We start from the raw sequence: 19,399 nt of genomic DNA on the forward strand, positions 1-19,399 counted from the left end.
AATTAACCGCATTGCGTCGCAATGTCACGAGGCAGAATCACGACCACGAGGAAGAGGTGCGTCGGAGGGAGATGCTACAAATATTTATACGCATGGATGGCCCCAGTGGCAACCAAGTGAAATGTTCTCAAGATTCTTATTTGGGTTTGTTGCAGTTCGTGTTTGTGATCAACCTACAACATGTTTTATCAAAATGTGTCTCAGATACTCCCCAGTCAACACAAAATCGTATATGATGCCATATAAGATGCTAAAGTGAAGGCTATATACGTACATTTTGTATGGGAAAGTACCTATATGGCCTCCACTTTAGCATTTTATGTGACATCATATAAGATCTTACTCATATTTCAACAAACAAAACAATAATTATTGTGTTACAATAATATCCTTACGTTATCCAAAGCCTGTTTGCGGTCGTGTCTTCTACACAACCCTTCTAATTTTTTACAAGAAATTTCACAATGAGTGTTATCACGCGATATTATCATAGTTCTGATTAATAACAAATTTGCCTGGACTCATTCCCATCTGTTGCTACCTCAGCCCAAAAGAGAATCGATGCGAACGCAGCGAACAGACGCAGACAAGAATGATGCATGTTTATCTACAGGCGAGACGTTATTTTATGAGTCAACAGAGAAGAATAGGGTAAAGGAAAATTATGCGTATGTATATTCAAGCAAAAGGATCATTAACAGGCAGTACGAGATAAGACAAAATTCTGATGTAGGTAAAAATTAGAGATAAGTTTTAGATTATATAAGCTGAATTGTTGAAAAAATAAAGTTAGTGTGTTTCCATCAGTCGAGTTGTTACTTGCTGAAAGAAATCTTCTTGTGGGCTCCACTTCTATGCCTTTCTTGCATTTCCCTTCGGATGCACTAGACCTTCGCCTGAGATAGGATTCTAGCTCTGAAGTTTTAGAATTGCAAATCAAGCATACAAGTGTTGATACAACTATAGATCAGGTAAAGATTGGTGTTTTCAAGCAGTATACAGTATTTTTATCCAACAAACTACCAGCCCTTCGTCTGAGAGAGGAGTCTGGCTTGAAGGATAAGGCCCAAATACATAAGCATACTGTTCTGAAATACTGTCTTTATCTCGTGACATAGTCGAGTTGAGGATCAGTATAGCGTCGACTGGAATTTAATTAACAATCGAACCTTCGCGCGATTTAAACTTCAGTTGAAGCCAATAACAATGAGCACATAACATATGTGTAACTCGGGTAGCAAAAGTTGTACCCTTTTGTACACTTTTTATTTGTTATACGGAACATCGAAACGTCAGAAGATACTTGATCTAACAAGGGGTCACGCAACTTATATTGTACTATATCTGAATACGATTCGCGTTGGAATTATACAAAAGATTTTTCCTAGTGGCGTTGGGTGTTTAGGAGCTGAAATAGTTTTTTTATAATTAATTGGAGATTGGAGTGAACAATATTAAAGTAGAAAAGAAAGGAGTTTAAGGTATGTAACTGATTTAATATTGTATTGATATTGATTCTCAAACATTCCCCATGTGTGGCGTCTCTCCCAGTGGTGTGGCATCGCACCCGAATTTGACTTTTTTTTCTAACATGTATGTAACCGACTTTTTGTCTTTCAAAAGTCTTCTATACTATGTTTCCTTAAACTATCAATAACAGCAAGTAGAGTTTCATTTATCGGATTATTTTGAAGAAATGTCGATTTTTAAAAAGGTGATGCACAGTTTTGATGTTTTCTGTTTCCTTTTTACATGTCGTTGAATTGCTCTACTTTTGGTAGAGTAATGTGACCAGCAAGCATGCTGCGACACGCGGGACGCCTATCTGGATTGCGTCACTGGCTTGAAAATGGATCCTCGAAAAGTGCATTTCGCATATTTTGGCCCAAAAAAATGGAAAAATATTTGTAAGGCTGTATGAAATGTAATAAATTTGTAAAACGAAGTTGAAAAATGCAGCGTCCCGCGAAACGTCTGGGACATCTGGTCACATTATGGTAGAGAGTATTCGGAATACTATCAACATAAAAGCAATGTTCTAATAATGAAAAGAATGCAATGAATAGAGATGACATTAATATGATAAAGATTATTTTGATTTCAATGTTGAATCATCACATTTTCATTTAATATGATATCCAAATTGGAAACACCTCACAGTTGCGATGCTCTCCTGCATTATGATACGCGAGTTTACTTTCGAACGATTGATAATTTATAATGTTGCTTCTAATCTATCTATTTTGTGATTGTTGCGCATCTTAGACAAACATTGGTATATCCCTCGTCATCCTTTCGGAAAAACCGAAGACTGCGTATATAAAGATTCGTTTCTAATGTAGAACAGTTCTAAGGAATATACTTTTCTACACATGTTGAATAAAATCTAAATTTTTACCATGCTGACTCGAATATATTATATCAATATTAGAGGAATTTTATTTTCGTATGATAAATAAGTTAAAATGGATAAAAGTTGAACATTTTATCAAAAATCGCCTGAAAATAGAAGTTTACCCTACAAATAAATCAAATTAGATTTCATCAAATATAAATTGGTTAGTAACAACATAGGAGAGACCTTCTTTTGGATGCAATCCGTAATTTTTAAAAACAATGTAAAAATTGATGATAGAAAAATAAATATCATTATACTTTGGCTACAGATCTTGCTCTTTGTAGTCTTGGAAAAAAGTGTTATAATTTTCTGATCATATGATATTTGTTTACACTTGAAAATGACAGAACGATGTTCCCGTTCTCAATTATAACAGTTTTGGCTCATCAAAAGGGGGTCAACTTTTGGATTGGATTTTGTTCGAAGATCCACTTATGTTATGTGCAATGAGTATAAACGGATACGAAAATTAGGACCTATCTGCCTTCGGAAAATCGAGTTTTGTCTGTCCCGCACCTCGTTCGCCCTCGTGCGGTGTTGCAGCAATCTCGCCCATGCTGCATTCTTCTCCTCAACTAACTGCTCACATTCGCCGTCATACCAGTCATTTCTCTGATCCGGGAGCACCGTGCCAAGTACAGCGGTTGCGGTTCTTCCAATGGCGGATCGAATATCTCTCCAGCCATCTTTAAGAGACGCTGCGCCTAGCTGCTCTTCCATTATTGGAAGTGCCACTTGCAGATTCTGCGCGTAATCTTGGGCCGTCTTGTATCCGCCCAATGTGAGGCCGTGACGTTCGACTTCAACGCGTGTTGTACACCGTCGAGAGTTTTGAGCGCAGGCATACTGCAACGAGGTAGTGGTCGGATTCAATATTCGGACTGCGGTAGGTGCGGACGTTCGTTATGCTGGAAAATAATTACTATCGATTAGATCCAGTCTAGCTCTGTAAGGTTCTTTTCCAAAGGGGATTTTGTGTAAACCGCAAAGAGCTGCAGGCACCAGCTTCCTGTACACCGTTAAGGAAGTTACTGTACATCGTTGACTGTGCTTACGACGAAAAAGGAATTGCAAAAAAAATATGTTTTTTATTGGCAGTAAAGAACATACATGGAAGCATGTAGTGAAGATTTTTTTTTATAAGGTCTTGGATGAATGAAGCAATGAAGATAAGGACCGATGGTTCAGCAAGAGATATTCTCCCGAGGAAGGTAGCTTCATGAGAGAACACTTTCAAAGTGCTTAGTGGAGAATGCTTCCTCGCTCCATATGGCACAGTTGGAGAGTGAATAGCTAGTGCATAGAATATTGAACTCTCTTGCCTCACTTATACTCCATTGCACGGTGACGTCATCACATCGTCTATCTCTTTTCCACCTGTTGAAAATTAGAAATCAGCAGGACCAGTACTTGTCAAATTTGACAGGTAGTGGTCCTGTTGTTTTCTGAATTTTATCAAGTGGTAAAGAGATAGCGAAGAATCGTGCAATGCCTTATACTGAGCTGCGAATTTGTGTTAGAATGAATGTGTAAATGAGAGGTATATAATGCAAGCTCTCTCTTTCTCACATATATGTTTTTTTTTATTTACACAACACTTACTCGCATCTGAAACACTGCCGATGAACGAAGGAAGCATCCTCATTTCACACTGCCGTACTGAACGATGCTTCCTCGGCACTACCCGGCTTGTAAAGATGCCACGTTCAAAACTTCTCAATGAATAAAACGAATGCTTTGTATTTGCCTCTTCCCTTGTTCGTGCAACAAGCAGCACGTCATCGAGCGTAAATCAATCGGTAGGGGAAGAGGCCCCAAAACGCCCAACCAACCCCCCCCCCCTGAGGCAAAACGCCTTTTGTGGTTTCCCTCATATTAATCGTCATTAAGATTGTCCGTAACAAAACTAGATCTAAAATTATGTAGGTTAGGCGAAAAAAGTTTCAAAATAGTGTATGGGAAGGCCGGAAAAACCGAAAATTTCCACATTTTGAAGAAACATCTAACATTTTGGCGAGGCAAAACGCCCTAGTGGAACTAACCTACAATCTACTTGCGTCTCCACGAACTATCCATACCAGAATGCTGATTCGCCGACGCGTGGTGTTTTGTTCCCTAGGAGCTGCCAGCTAAAAGGCGTTTTGCCTCATGAGTTTTCCGGCAATAGAATATAACCACTTTTTTTAAAAGTGAATATTATCAATATGATTGTGATTTTTGACAATTTTTGAATGGCATCAACTAGCTATTTTGTTTAACTGATGCATAATGTAAAAATACCCATGAATAGCGTTACAAATAAGACAATAAAGCAGTGTTTGCTTAACTAGGGCATATTGCCCCTCCTTCCCCTACACAGAAATGCAAACCTCGCTGTACGCTAAAAACGAAACATTCGTTCGTTTTTAACGAATTTATCAAGGCCTGTTATTTCGGTAATATTTGAACTTCGCGCCCTTCCATTTGTATGAGTTTCTCTGGAATAGGTATTTTTTTTTCATTTGGATCAAAGGTAACCTTCTTCTTCTTCCTCAGCCGAACTATTCAGATATTGTACGAAGCTTGAATCATTTAGTGCGAAATATGAATTTAAAGCCAGTTTCTGTCTAAGGCTTGAATCAAACAAAAGCCGCACATTTTTTTGAAATGCACACATTCAACGGCACAACAATTCAGCTATATTGAACTCGTAGTTTAAGGATGTGTGCTATACATTATGATTGCAATAATGGTGATGATGATGAACAAAACATAACAAAAATGCGTAATTACAAACAGATTATATCAAGCTCTCTTCGTCGACTTCAACTCTTTTGAATAAAAAGCAGCAGATTTCTTTTTGTGATAAACTGCAAATTATTTCCCTGCTTGTCACTTTTATTCAATAGAGGGGAGGAGCTTGATACATCAGATCAGAGTGTAGAAGAATCGAAAAATTTTGGTGTAGTCCATTTTTCTTCATTTGTCAGTTCACTTCCGACGCATTCATAATCGGCTCTGGACAGTCAATATTCAGTTGAATATTAGTCATTGATTATTTATGCACATTTTACAAATTGATAAATTATCAGAAATCTGAACAAATTTCAAATGAGTAAAGTGATTTATCACACAGGACTGAATCCGATTTTCATTCGCGAGACACTTGCAACGGTAAATATCAACATAAACAATGCTAATTATGTTTTTTTCTGAACATAGTAAACACACTCAGTGACAGTCGAATGAATGAGTTCGTGGAGTAGTCGTCTGACTATGTCATTCTATGTTTTGAATATTCATGCGATGGATGTCAAAATTCGGGCCGAAATTACTTCATGAAGATGAATATTTCAAGATCTGCATCAGATACTACTGAAGTGCCAAAAGATCGAATTTGTACTGTACTTTAAATGCCTATTTAAGGCTCAAGACTCCATCACAATGTTTTGAAAATAATGACTGTATCGCTTGTTTGTAATAGTGAGGCAATTGGTACGGAAAAATGCAGATAAATTTTGTTTACAACTGGGGTGGGTGGAAATGGGGTGTATAAAATATGCCAGCTGATGCATAATGTTGCCAGACTTGACGAAATGTTTATTCTATATCATAACACATGTTTACGGTGTATCAAATATATGGGTATTTATCGGTTTATTTTTTTTATTCACCACTTGGAATTTAACAGAAGCTTACATAACATGTTTAAATATTTATTTCTGGTATATTTAGTTCAATCCGACAAACAGCAATGATTTTTTCCAATAAACAAATCTGGCAACGGAGAAGAGATGAATATTTTCTTTTGTATGCACACCTTTGTTTGCGTGTTGGCTGGCGTATACGTTGTATTGTTCGGATTGAATGAAGTTGCATCGCGTAGATTTTGAACTCACCATTTCACTTATTGCGCTAGTGAATTTGAGTCTTCCGCATTTTATTGCATTCACAATACGGTCGTCAAATCTGTCTCTCACTTCGATTTTTGGGAAGCAGTTTTCGACAGTTTTTGGACGCGAAGTGAATTAATTGGTAGTCAATATTGAAGAAAAATGTGAAACTCAGTTAGTGAATATGTTTTAGGAGTGATTAAATCAAGGAAACGGTGGGAAAAGATCAAGTGAAAAATCATGTACGTGTGTATGTGTTTGCTCCGAACGTTCGGAGTTAGTATGCGTTCGATAAAAATACGAATGCCGGCTCAGGAAAAAAGGCAGTTTTCAGAGTTTTTACAGCAATTCCGCAGTAATTGTTAATTTAGATAAGTGAAAAATTAATATGAAAATGTAATGAATATGGAATGATGGAGAGAAGTCGGCAAATAGCCCCAAAATATTGAATTTAGTTCAAAACTTTATTAGTATTAGTGCGGATTCGAATAAAATCATCGTCATTATCGAATTGATTACGGTTTATAGAGCCTTAAACCACGTACATACTTTAAGAGGCTATAGGTACGTGAACAACCTCTACATGATGCAGACAACATGTTTCGGAAAATATCAAAAACAAGCGACAAAGAGGATTGAAAAAAAAAGTACTTTTTCATACCTGTTGATAAGACAATCACCCGCAAAGCTAAAAACATTAATTTGCAAATTTTAAAAACATCATATAATGCTTCAAAATATAGAATGACATGGTCACTTTCTATTTTATTAGCCTAGTCATCCCGTAAATGATTACTGAGTAAACAAAATAGCCTCTATTAGGGTAACCAACTTGATTTGGACCCCTACACATTTTGGACCCTTCTGGCGACATTCTTTTGATCTCTGAACCAAAATCAATGCCGCTGCTAATTCCCCCATTGGCTTCAGGAAAATAATATTGTTCAGCAGCTGTTTCCCGTGCGAAAATAGAGATGAAATTGAGATGAAATTTCGAGGAAATTAGTTTGTTTAAGAAGGCGAGCGTTACGCTTAAAAGTAAACATCACTTAAAATCTCAGAACGCACACAATAAGTTTTTGGATGGGATGCATGCCAATCGAAAGATAAGGCTTTGCTTCGGCTCAATTGACCAGAGTGAATTGAAAATTCGACTTTGAAGAGACTTAATTGGGTTCCAAAATGTGTACATTTGGGGGTCTAAAATATGTTGCACTGTCCAAAACTAAGAATATTTTCATTTCAGAAAGTTACTATTCTCAGCGATTCATCAACACTTGATGCCAAATTTCAATTTCATAAATGAGACTTCCATTAATGAAATGGTGTGATCTCCGTATATATCAAACGTGCCGTTTGATACATATAAGCAGATATCGATAAGCACTTCCTCTAGGGGTCTAAAATGGAACATTTACCCTATAATGACGATTGTTGTTTATTATGCTTTAAGAACATACATGTATTCCCGTTCACATTCAAATGCGTTTCCGAACGAAAATTGACGAGGCTTTTCCTTAACGTCCTTAACCTTAACGTCCGCAAACAAGAAACGTGCGCATATGTAACGTTGAAAATCTACATCGCTTGCTCCAGGTGAATCAAATTAAGCGAACGCATTGAATAGTTATGGATTCATTGCAGGCAGTTCATTTTGTGATTCTTCAAATGTGTATTTGTATTTTATTACCAAAACAACTACTAACTTTGAAGAACATCAAATGTAGCTGTGTTTGCCAGTGGGTGAAGTTCAACACGGGTATGACTCGGTTTTATTTACTCGAAACCCCCAGATGTTGTGGGAAACAATCCATCAAGCGAAATGTGCATCAAAATATTTGTCTGGGATTACAGGCGAGCTCGCTTCTGAAGAGGGGCATTACTACGGGGTTACCTTTGGAATGACCCTTCAGACAATGTTTAGCTTCGCGAAGATTTACTTTTACCTCTTATCATTGTTTCCATGATTTCGCATCGAATCTTGGCGCTTTCGTCAGTCAATCGAGCATCCGCTCCGGTTAGCATCTGATAACGGCATCCAACGCTGATAAGAATTGCGCGTTCGCATCCCACTTTCGGTAACATAAACTCATATTTTGATTGGAACGTGAGCTCCAACGTGTCGTGAGTCAAAGTTTAAGTGATGCACATCTACATCGCACATGTTTCACTAAATTAATTCAATTGGACCCACAAACGTGATTGTGTCAATCATACCCACGGGACATTAAGCAGACACGCCTGAATCTGTCGATGGATGACTTCAACTCTTCAATTGATCTATTCTTAGTCGCTACACTAAAAGATCGTTCGATCCGAAAAATATCAGAACCAACTAACGTAACGACGGAACGAATTTAGAACCGACAACGCCCCAGACAAATGCGGATGGCCGGCCACGTTTCGGTATCACTAACGATCAGTTATTGAAATCAACGCAGTTGGTTCGTTGACCGACATATTCTATACTGACTGCGCAAGAGCTTCGGTAGAATGATGCCGCATTTTTTCGTTACCACGTTGTACTGCCGCACGACGACACGCCGACAATTTGAATATTGAAATCTTACGATTTGATTCATAAACTAATTCAATTTGGGAAGTAGCGAACACATGGTAATTTTTGAGAATTGGAAAGCATTCGTAATGGAGGCTGGCAGTGGTGAAATACATAGTGAATCAGTGCAAAGTTTAAGTCACAATACGTTAGGCAGCAAGCGACGGTGTGGTTTGACCACAGCTGGCAGTGAAAGATAATTCTAATAAAATGATTGCTAAAAAATCTGCGTGTCTGGAGCATCCACTATAGTTTTGAGTGGTCTTCCTCTTCTCCAATGGCTCTACATTCCAACTTGCCTGCTGTTCAGCTGAGGGTTCTATTAGAATTTCCACAGTTATTAATTGAAGCCGATTCTTTACCTGCCATTGGTCCATTAAAATATATTTTGTATGAGTAGGCATAATGGATACACTGCCCAGAGAGTCGAAAATGTTTTCTAAAAAACATTCTGAACCGGATCAAGAATCGAACTCATTATTTCTGGATTGGTAAGCCTACGCCTTTTACTCGCTATTTTGACTAAAAACTCCATTTTCATATTCACTGTTGTCGCCTTTTACGTGGTTAGCTTCGGCTTGTGTCTGATTTCTGAATTTAACGGAGCTTTGAGTTGATCCCACTAAAAAATATAAACATCGAATAAAAATGAGGTAGTTTTAAAAAGTTGTGGAAATTGATTATTATTTATTTATTTATTCAGACTAAGGCCGAAGTGGCCTGCGCGGTACATAAGAGTCTTCTCCATTCTGCTTGATCCATGGCTACACGTCGCCAACCACGCAGTATACGGAGGGTCCGCAAGTCATCTTGCACCTGATCGATCCACCTTGCTCGCTGCGCACCTCGCCTTCTTGTGCCCGTCGGATCATTGTCGAGAACCATTTTCATCGGATTACTGTCAGACATTATGGGTACGTTCCCTGTCCACCGCAGTCTTCCGAGCTCCGCTGTGGGAACGATGGATGGTTCTCCCAAAAGGTGATGCAACTCGTGGTTCATTCGCCTCCTCCATGTACCGTCAGCCATCTGCACCTCACCAAACAGATGGTACGCAGCACATTGCTTTCGAAAGCTCCAAGTGCTCGTTGGTCCTCCACGAGCATCGTCCAGGACTCGTGTCCGTAGCGAACTACCGATCTAATAAGCGTTTTGCAGATAGTCAGTTTGGGACGGCGGCGAACTCTATTCGATGGGAGAGCGTCTGCGAAAATTTCAGGAACTTAGAACGTCGTATTCGATAATTTCTAAACCATAAACCATACACATAAAGCCTGTCCACGTTAAATTTCGGACACCCATCATATAAAGCCATTTTTAAAAAATTTCACAAACCATTGAAAAGATCGATTTACATGACAGCGGATTCTTCCTGATGTATGTGATGCTTTCAGCATATTTTAAATACGCCCAAATTGAAAAAATGACGACAAATCAATTGGAAATTACCGACGTGTCCGAAATTTAACGTGGACAGGTTTTAATAGTCAGGAACCTGATTGGTAATAAAGAGTCACTATCGAACGTGGTTGACCTGCTAAAAAAATGGATTTGATTTTGTATTGAAGCCAATTGATTTAGTAAACAAACTGGTCTGAGCTCCAGGCTGACTTGGAAAACTTAGAACACATGGTTTGAACATATCTAAATCGTAAACCAAGCACATGACTAGGCAGGGCCTGTATGGACACCATGGGTTGCTATTGGCTTTGTATCGAGCCCAGTTCTCTTGGTAGACCAATTCGTCTGAACTCCAGAATGATTTAGAACTTGTGGGCTACATTGCCGTGTGGTTAGCGACGTCAGTCGTCTAGACGCATATGCGTGGGTTTGACTCCCGCCCTGGTGAGAAGAAAACTTTTTGCAAAGCGCAAAGTTCTCCACTGCACTATGATCCAGGATACAAATTTACGCGGAAAGATGCGTTTTACGCCAAAACTATATTTTTTGAAAAAAAAAAAGTGTTGTTCTAGCTACCTTCTGAATACTGGGTTCGCCGTAGAGCTGGGCGAGCTCGTGGTTCGTTCTTCACAGCCACACACCGTCTTCTTGCACACCGCCAAAGATGGTCCTAAGCACCCGTTTCTCGAATACTCCGAGTGCAGTCCACCTCGAGCTCTGTCCATGTTTCATGTCCGCAGGACTAACGGTCTTATCAGCGTCTTATACATAGCACATTTGGTGCGTTGGCGAATCTTTTTTGACCGCAATTTCTGCTGGAGCCCGTAGTAGGCCCGACTTCCACAGATGATGCGCCTTCGTATTTCGCGACTAACATTGTTATCAGCCGTTAGAAAGGATCCAAGGTAGACGAATTCCTCGACCACTTCGAAGGTATCCCCGTATATCGTGACACTGCTTCCCAGGCAGGCCCTGTCGCGCTCGGTTTCACCCACAAACATGTACTTTGTCTTCGACGCATTCACCACCAGTCCAACTTTTGTTGCTTCATGTTTCAGGCGGGTGTACAGTTCTGCCACCTTTGCAAATGTTCGGCCGACAATGTCCATATCATCCGCGAAACAAATGAATTGACTGGATCTGTTGAAAATCGTACCCCGGCTGTTACACCCGGCTCTCCGCATTACACCTTCTAGCACAATGTTGAACAACAGGCACGAGAGTTCATCACCTTGTCTTAGTCCCCGGCGCGATTCGAACGAACTGGAGTGTTCGCCCGAAATCTTCACACAGTTTTGCATACCATCCACCGTTGCTTTGATCAGTCTGGTAAGCTTCCCAGGGAGGCTGTTCTCGTCCATAATTTTGCATAGCTCTACGCGATCTACACTGCCGTATGCCGCCTTGAAATCAATTAACAGATGGTGCGTTGGGACCTGGTATTCACGGCATTTTTGGAGGATTTTCCGTACAGTAAAGATCTGGTCCGTTGTCGAGCGGCCGTTAACGAAGTCGGCTTGATATCTGTGAGGGTGAGATATATTAGGAGTTGAGCAGTCCGCTTTTAGAGTGCATTGATGACAGATATACAAATATCGTATAACGGTTTGGTTGCCGACACCAACTAGCAAAATAGCAAGCCATGACTTTGCCTCTTCCCTCGTGGGACAACCAACGGAGTCGCACGCGCAATTAGACAGCACACCCCGTGATAGCTCGTTCGGCAGAACAAAGCCGCACATTTGGCGATCCGGCCAGGTTGTTCCTGGTTGGAAATAATTGATTGATAAATTTGCTCATCGGTTTCGACTTGTAGTGTCGAAGACGCTCTGGAAGAGCGTCGGATTAAATGATTTGCACATCGGTTTAGACTTGTGATGTTGAAAACGCTCTGGAAGAGCGTCGGATTGAATGATTTGCACATCGGTTTCAACTTGTGATGTCGAAGACGCTATGGAAGAGCGTCGGATTGATAAATTTGCTCATCAGTTTCGACTTGTAGTGTCGAAGACGCTCTGGAAGAGCGTCGGATTAAATGATTTACACATCGGTTTCGACTTGTAATGTCGAAGACGCTCTGGAAGAGCGTCGGATTGGTACATTTGCTCATCGGTTTCGACTTGTGATGTCTAAGTCGCCCTGGAAGAGTGTCGAATTGAATAATTTGCACATCGGTTTCGACTTGTTATGTCGAAGACGCTCTGTAAAAGCGTCGGATTGAATGATTTGTCTATCGGATTCGACTTGTGATATCGTAGACGCTGCGGGAAGCGTCGGAATGAATGATTTGCTCATCAGTTTGAACTTGTAGTGTCGAAGACGCTCTCTGGAAGAGCATCTAAGGGGCCATCCACAAAGTACGTCACGCTCCCAGGGGGGAGGTTTAATACAAAAAGTGTGACAATGGGGGGAGGGGGGGTTGAAAATCGCCAAATTTTGCGTGACGTACTTTATGGATCTTCCCTTAATAAGATGATTTGCACATCGGTTTCGACTTCTGATATCGAAGACGCTGGATTGACAAATGTGTTGTTTCTCCAGGAAGAACGCCAGCATAAATTATTTGTTTTCTCATCGGTTTCGACATGTGATGTCGAATGGATTGAATGTTTTGGCTTGTGACGTCGCAGACGCTCTGGAAAAACGCCGAAAAAAAATATCGAAGGTGCCAGATTGAATGATTTGTTGTTCTTATCGGTTTCGACTAAAAATGATTTTTTTTTTCGGAATAAATTATTTGTTTTCCCATCGGTTTTCTGCTTGTGTTGTCGAAGGTGCTCTGGAAGTGTATCGGATTGTTGCAGCTTTTGATGGTGAAGGTTGTGTAAAAGAGGGGCTGATTTTTCGCGTCAAACGTTAATGCGGATCAGCAGAACACAACTATTCAAATTCGAAATTCGTAGGTGTTGTGTGAGAGTACCGGACTTATTGGCTTGAGCTTGAAGGGCATAGTATGTTTGGCGAACCACCGATATCGTTTTGATTTTCCTATTGGAAGGCCATCAAATTGTATTGGATATGGACTGCCGGATCGAATTATATTGGTTTCGGGTTGCAATTCTGGAAATATTTGCACATAAAAAAATAGAAGGAATACAGCTGGAGGATCATGAATCTGAAATAGTTGACATTTTCAGAATGTTAAAAAAAGGCTGGATCAATGTGATTAGTAAATATGTATTTGCGTATTTGTATGTGGACTTTGAATTGAAATATTGAACTTGGATTGTTTTTGGTATTGGTTTTCAATGAAACATTTGGTTTTTGATAATGGGTGAGGTAACATGATTATTAGATTTGAAAATTGGAATTGGCTTGGTTGCAAATATTTAATATTATTTTAGAATCAACTTTTGGTTATAAGATTGGTTAGGTTAGGTTAGAGATTGTATTTGAAAGATGGAGTTGGATTAGAATATTAGTTGTGAAAATTAGATAACCATGCAATGGCAGGCATAAAAAAAACTTTCAAATAATTACTGTGGAAATGCTAAAGAACACATAAATAGTAAACCGAGAACTAGTTGTAATGCAGAGCCATGGAAGATGAGGAGAATGAGAAAAAAACTTGATCATTTTATATGAATGTTTGATTTTAGTATTCCATTATAAAAACGTTCCAATGTTGGTCTGGGAATAAAACTTTGTTCATGGAAAAGGAATATTGGATTTGCTTTTCAGGTTCATACATTGGGTTTTAGTATCAGATTGGAAAATTATATTAAAATATTTGAATTCCAATTTGAATTAGGATGATTTTGAATATAGGAATTGAGTACGAATATTGGATACTGGATTGTAAAATTAGAAAAAAAAAATGCGATGAAATAGTTGTTTATGAAAATCCTAAGTCAATGTTTTTTTTTCTCTTTTTTAGTGAGAGAAGAAGGGGAATGTAAGGGTGAGATATATTAGGAGTTGAGCAATCCACTTTTAGAGTGCATTGATGACAGATATACAAATATCGTATAACGGTTTGGTTGCCAACACCAACTAGCAAAATAGCAAGCCATGACTTTGCCTCTCACCTCGTGGGACAACCAACGGAGTCGCACGCGCGATTAGACAGCACACCCCGTGATAGCTCGTTCGGCAGAACAAGGCCGCACAATATCTTCCCACGAACTCATTCACTAATGGTGACAGATGTCGGAAGATGATCTGGGATCTCACTTTGTAGGCGACATTAAGGATGGTGATCGTTCGAAAGTTCTCACACTCCAGCTAGTCGCCTCTCTTGTAGATGGGGCATATAACCCCTTCCTTCCACTCCTCCCGTAGCTGTTCAGTTTCCCAGATTCTGACTATCAGTTTGTGCAGGCAAGTGGCCAGCTTTTCCGGGCCCATCTTTATAAGCTCAGCTCCGATATCATACTCACCAGCTGCTTTATTGGTCTTTAGCTGTTGGATGGCATCCTTAACTTCCCTCAAGGTGGGGGCTGGTTGGCTTCCATCGTCCGCTGAACTGACGTAGTCATTGCCTCCGCTGCCTTGACTTTCACTGCCTGTACTCTCAGCACCATTTAAATATTCCTCGTAGTGCTGCTTCCACCTTTCGATCACCACACGTTCGTCCGTCAAGATGCTCTCATCCTTATCACTGCACATTTTGACATTTTGGGGTCTATTTTTATGTCTGTCTGAATCTTATATTAAGACTCGATTCTACTGAACCGATCGGCGTGAAAATTTGTATGCAGGATTTTTTGGGGCCACTCTGGGGGTATACTCTTAAGATGGTTCAAGATCCCTCCTCGCTCTAGAAGAGGGGGCTCCCATAGAAATGAAAGACAAATTTCTACGTTTTGCATGTAGGCTGACCATACGTACTGTATTTAACGGGACAGTCCTGTTTTTTAGACCTTTTTCCTACAAAAACCTACCTACAAAAACCTCAATTTGTCCCGTTTTTTAATTGATTCTCCCAAAGAGCTCCAAAATATTATTCAAATTCAATATTTTATACAGTAATCTAAAACCAAATAGGTACAAAGAAAGTGAACGAAACCAATAAAAAAGTGTGAGTTATGTATTTTGCAAAGCTCGACTTTCCTCAAGGTGTCTAACAGTTAATGACAACAGGTGATAAAGAGAGATTTTTCCATAAAGTTTCGAAGGCATTAAAATTTGGCAAATTTCATCAGCGGATTGAACGGAACCGATAACTTGACAGGCAAGTATATCCTGAGAATCAGGTCACGCCTCAACGTTAATAAAATTAAGTTCTGGGACAGACATTCTAATTTCCAGATTAAGTTTTTTTTTCTTGCGATGTAAGTAATTCTTTTTTTTTTTAATCTGGTTTACCATATATTTTTCAATCGTTTGATTATTTCCGAAACATTCAAAACCTTTCTGAATAATACTGAATATTTCAAAATCATCCACTGTGAAAGAAACGACGACAATAAAAAATAATTTATAATTATAAATTAGCTGAACAAAATTGAGTTTAAGGCAGTTTCACCGAGGGAAAATTTGTTCGGATTTCGGTCCTCACGTACCTTACAGATCAGGCTAATTTACAGATCAAGAGCTTGTCTGCATGTTTTGCTTCCAAATGTGTGGGTGGCCAGATTTGAAATACAATCCGGCAGAAATCTCCGAGAGTCCGAGCTGTAAACCAACCAATAAATTAGCCAAGATTTGTTTTACTTTACACGACGAAATTGTATGAGCCCCGCCTTTTTGGAAGCATATGAGAACAAAATCAATGGACAAGATTTCCGAGGTGTAAGGCTACATTTAGTGTCATTTGAATCAATTCAGATCAAAAAGGACTGTAATTTGATTGGATTTGGCATTTATTCACATGCGCCAACAATATTCATAAAAATAATTAATATTACATTTTATTCATGTTCTTTCCTTGTTGAGATTCTTGTTATTCTTATCCGCAGATTTCCCCTCATTTATATTAATGAAAAAGGGTTTCAGCACGATACATCCATAATCCCAAGCTATTGCTCTTTTGCATTTGATTTTTGAATTTTTTTTTCTTAAATTATTTTTTCTTATCTCTCTAATACCCAGCCCAGCTTTAGGCAGGGTACTCTGACTATTTTTTGTTATTTTCAATTGACCATTCCCGTCAAAAATTGCTCTCGTTGTAATGTCTCAATCGACTCTTTGGATTTTTTTTCCGAAGAACTCATATTTTTTAAGCATTTAACTATTTTAAAAATCGAAAACACAAGCCGAAAAATTGCTGCACGTGTGAACCGCCCGGAATAATACACTCGATGTTCGTTCAGAATCAGCAAATGTTAGGCTTATCTTAAAAAAAACAGCACTTTTTAAAACAAAATTAAAATACTCAAAGGCGTCAAAAAATATGGGTTCGTTGAGAAAGTTGATTTAAAATATTTCAAAAAAAGAACCGATTGAGCGAATTAAAAAAATGACGGGCAAGGTCAACTGTTCAGAATTGGAAAAGTTCTTGATATTGGTCAGTGATAAAATCCCTAATGTAGATGAAAATAAAATTTCAAAATTCCACATTTGTTTTGAAATATTTAAAAAATGCGTATTTTTTTCGTGTTTTTGTCCGCGCCCCTTTGAAGAGTGTAATATTTGTAGTTCAGCCTTTTTTCCACAACTAACTTAATACAATAGAAAGTTATGGTGGTGAATAATTCACTCTAAAAGTTTTAACTTTCCACAGCTCTTGATTTTTGTCACAAGGTTTTTGACATGTCCCGTTTTGCAAACACGTTTGTCCCTTTTGTTCACCGAAATGATCTTGGTCAGCCTATTCGCATGTGAAGATTTGACACTTGCTCTGCAAACTAAGATCGAATCGCAGAGAAAAAGTTAAAACTTAATTTGTGAATACAAACTGAATGTTTGCGCTAACTAATTCATTATGTTTGAGACGAAGTTTGACGGGTCTGCTAGTATTAAATATTTATTAAATAGTCCAATTATTGAACTATTTCACCCACTGGTACATATTAGATCATTTCTCCCTACATTCTATTCTACATGAACTAAATTTCAGGAACAGTGACCACGCGATTGAATACTCTAAGGAAACGTAATGGTTGTAAATTCGAAGAATAGAGCATAGTAACCATTCAAGAACGATCGCTTCGTACCCTTTTCCAGGGCACAGAGTGAGTACACTGTCGAACGTTCTCAGACTTGCTGGCAGGACGCGCCAGTGCAACAATGCCGAGTCAATCGTCAATACGACGACGACTACTACTTCGCATGCAGTGACCAGTTGAAACCAGCTTGCGCCATCATGTTGTATGGTCCCGGGAATACTACACGATGTTCGGCGCAGCCGTACCTAACAGTCATGTGTGGGGCACTGATGATGACCCATCCATTGGGATAATTCATATAAAACTGCCACTACGGCGTGGAGACTGACGGAGATGCTTAAGTGCCTGATGTGAGTGAAGACTAACTGCCGTTGTCGCGTAAAACGATGATTAATGGATGCTGTGCTGCTGACCCGATCCCGGCGACCGCTCCTACATGCTGTGGTGTAGTTCATTATCAATTACGATTACGGCTAAGCAGCAGAAGCAGCAGCCGAACGATCTCACTGTCAAGAGCAACGACTATCATGGGGGTGTTCGGTTCGGAGAAAGCCGGGCATCAGAGAGTGGCGGTGCTCTGAGATGTTGCTCCTTCTCAGGGAGGATCCCAATATGCAAATCAGCTCAAGATTCATTCGCAAAGAGTCAGTGAGAAATGGTAGACTTACTTTTCTGAGCCTTTCTAAACCAGAAGTGTCTGAAGGGATGATGATCTTCTTCTTCTTCAATGGCTCTACATTCCAACTGGAACTTAGCCTGCTTTTCAACTTAGACTTCGTTTTGCATTTCCTCCGTTATCAATTGAAAGCTTTGCTATGCCCGTCAATGAGTATGTATCTTATGTGGGAAGTACAATGGATACCCTATGCCCAGGGAGCTGAGACTCGACATCCTTGGTCGGACAGAGAATCGAACTAACCATCTCCGAATTGGCAATCCTACGCCTTTGCACGCAAGGATAACTGGAGATCCCTGATGATAGGGATGATGATAGACAAATAAATATGTATGTTGACCATTAAATTAAATTTTTTAATTACAACTGTGGTAGGTGCCACGACGTCGCAATAACTTGAAGAGTATGTTTGCAGCTAGCAAAAATTTCAAAATATCTTCGATACAATAAGGATTCTAGAGAAGCATCCATAGTGAGAACGCTCTCCAGAATCATTCATTCATATTCTACGCGTACTCTCTTGGTCAGTGGTCGTTATCAATGAGTGGTCACAAATACATCCCTAGTGGTTATAAATTCCGAACTCGGGATGAACTCCGATTTAGTTGCCTCTGGAGTTTAAGCGAAGCACGCGAGAACAGCAGCTGGGGATTTACCAGCCCCGGCGAATAGGAAACAGGTCAGCCAACCCGTCAGTGGTCGTTGCGTGGATTCCGAAAAGCTGTACCTTGGATCCTGTATAGGAGCTAAGATTGTGATAAAGTGATAGAAAATCCCGAGCTCAAACAACCAAAAAATGGCAAACTCAGTGATAAGTCAAGTCATGCTCGCGGCGTTTCTAGTGTTCGCAGTGGAGCAGTATTCCGTCTCAGCAAATGGTAGTTGTCTATTTTGATTCGCCAATTATTGGTCAAGCCCCTCGAGTCGTCTAAAAAGTGGGTGTGTTCTAGAAAATGGTGATCCTCATATGTGGCGAATCATGCCACCACGTTGACGTGCCGAACCGAGAACGATCTCAGGAAGTGCAAATGCAATTTTCCAATAACAGCTCATCAAACTAATTGTGTGCGATTGTTAGTGTCATAGAACTTGTGTGTGACGTATCAGAAAAATGAATCTCCCAACTTTTACAAAAAACGTGCTCTTGATTGACTGCCAGCAACAGCGGTTGGCGCGTTACAAATTAAGCTCCGACAAATCAGCTGCGGTAGTCCTATGCGGAGGAAGATGAAGACTATGCGCCACCGTTGAGTTCAGTACACAGCCAGATCAGATGCCGCGAACTGTGATAGCATCTCGTCGCGCCGCCCGGGCCGGCCGATGATGATGGTTGATTGTGGCGAAGAAAAATGTTGTATACACACAAATCGCAGGCAGGCGGACATCCATCGACAAGTGGTGGCACTAAGGTCAAATGAAAAACAATTTGTGTAAAGTGAACCCACA

General features: G+C 39.7%; 1 protein-coding gene across 2 annotated transcripts in view; it reads left to right on the plus strand.

The window, feature by feature from the left end:
- The first annotated feature begins 18,565 nt into the window (after positions 1 to 18,565).
- The window catches only part of LOC134212445 (uncharacterized), a 38,291-nt gene continuing 37,457 nt past the window's right edge, over positions 18,566 to 19,399 (plus strand). For both annotated transcript variants that reach the window (XM_062690313.1, XM_062690314.1), the window contains exon 1: positions 18,566 to 18,831. In XM_062690313.1, the coding sequence (XP_062546297.1) occupies positions 18,750 to 18,831 (82 nt within the window). In that variant the 5' untranslated portion in view covers positions 18,566 to 18,749. The remainder of the gene's footprint in view (positions 18,832 to 19,399) is intronic.

Source organism: Armigeres subalbatus, chromosome 2, assembly GCF_024139115.2.
Source record: "Armigeres subalbatus isolate Guangzhou_Male chromosome 2, GZ_Asu_2, whole genome shotgun sequence".
NCBI lineage: Eukaryota > Metazoa > Arthropoda > Insecta > Diptera > Culicidae > Armigeres > Armigeres subalbatus.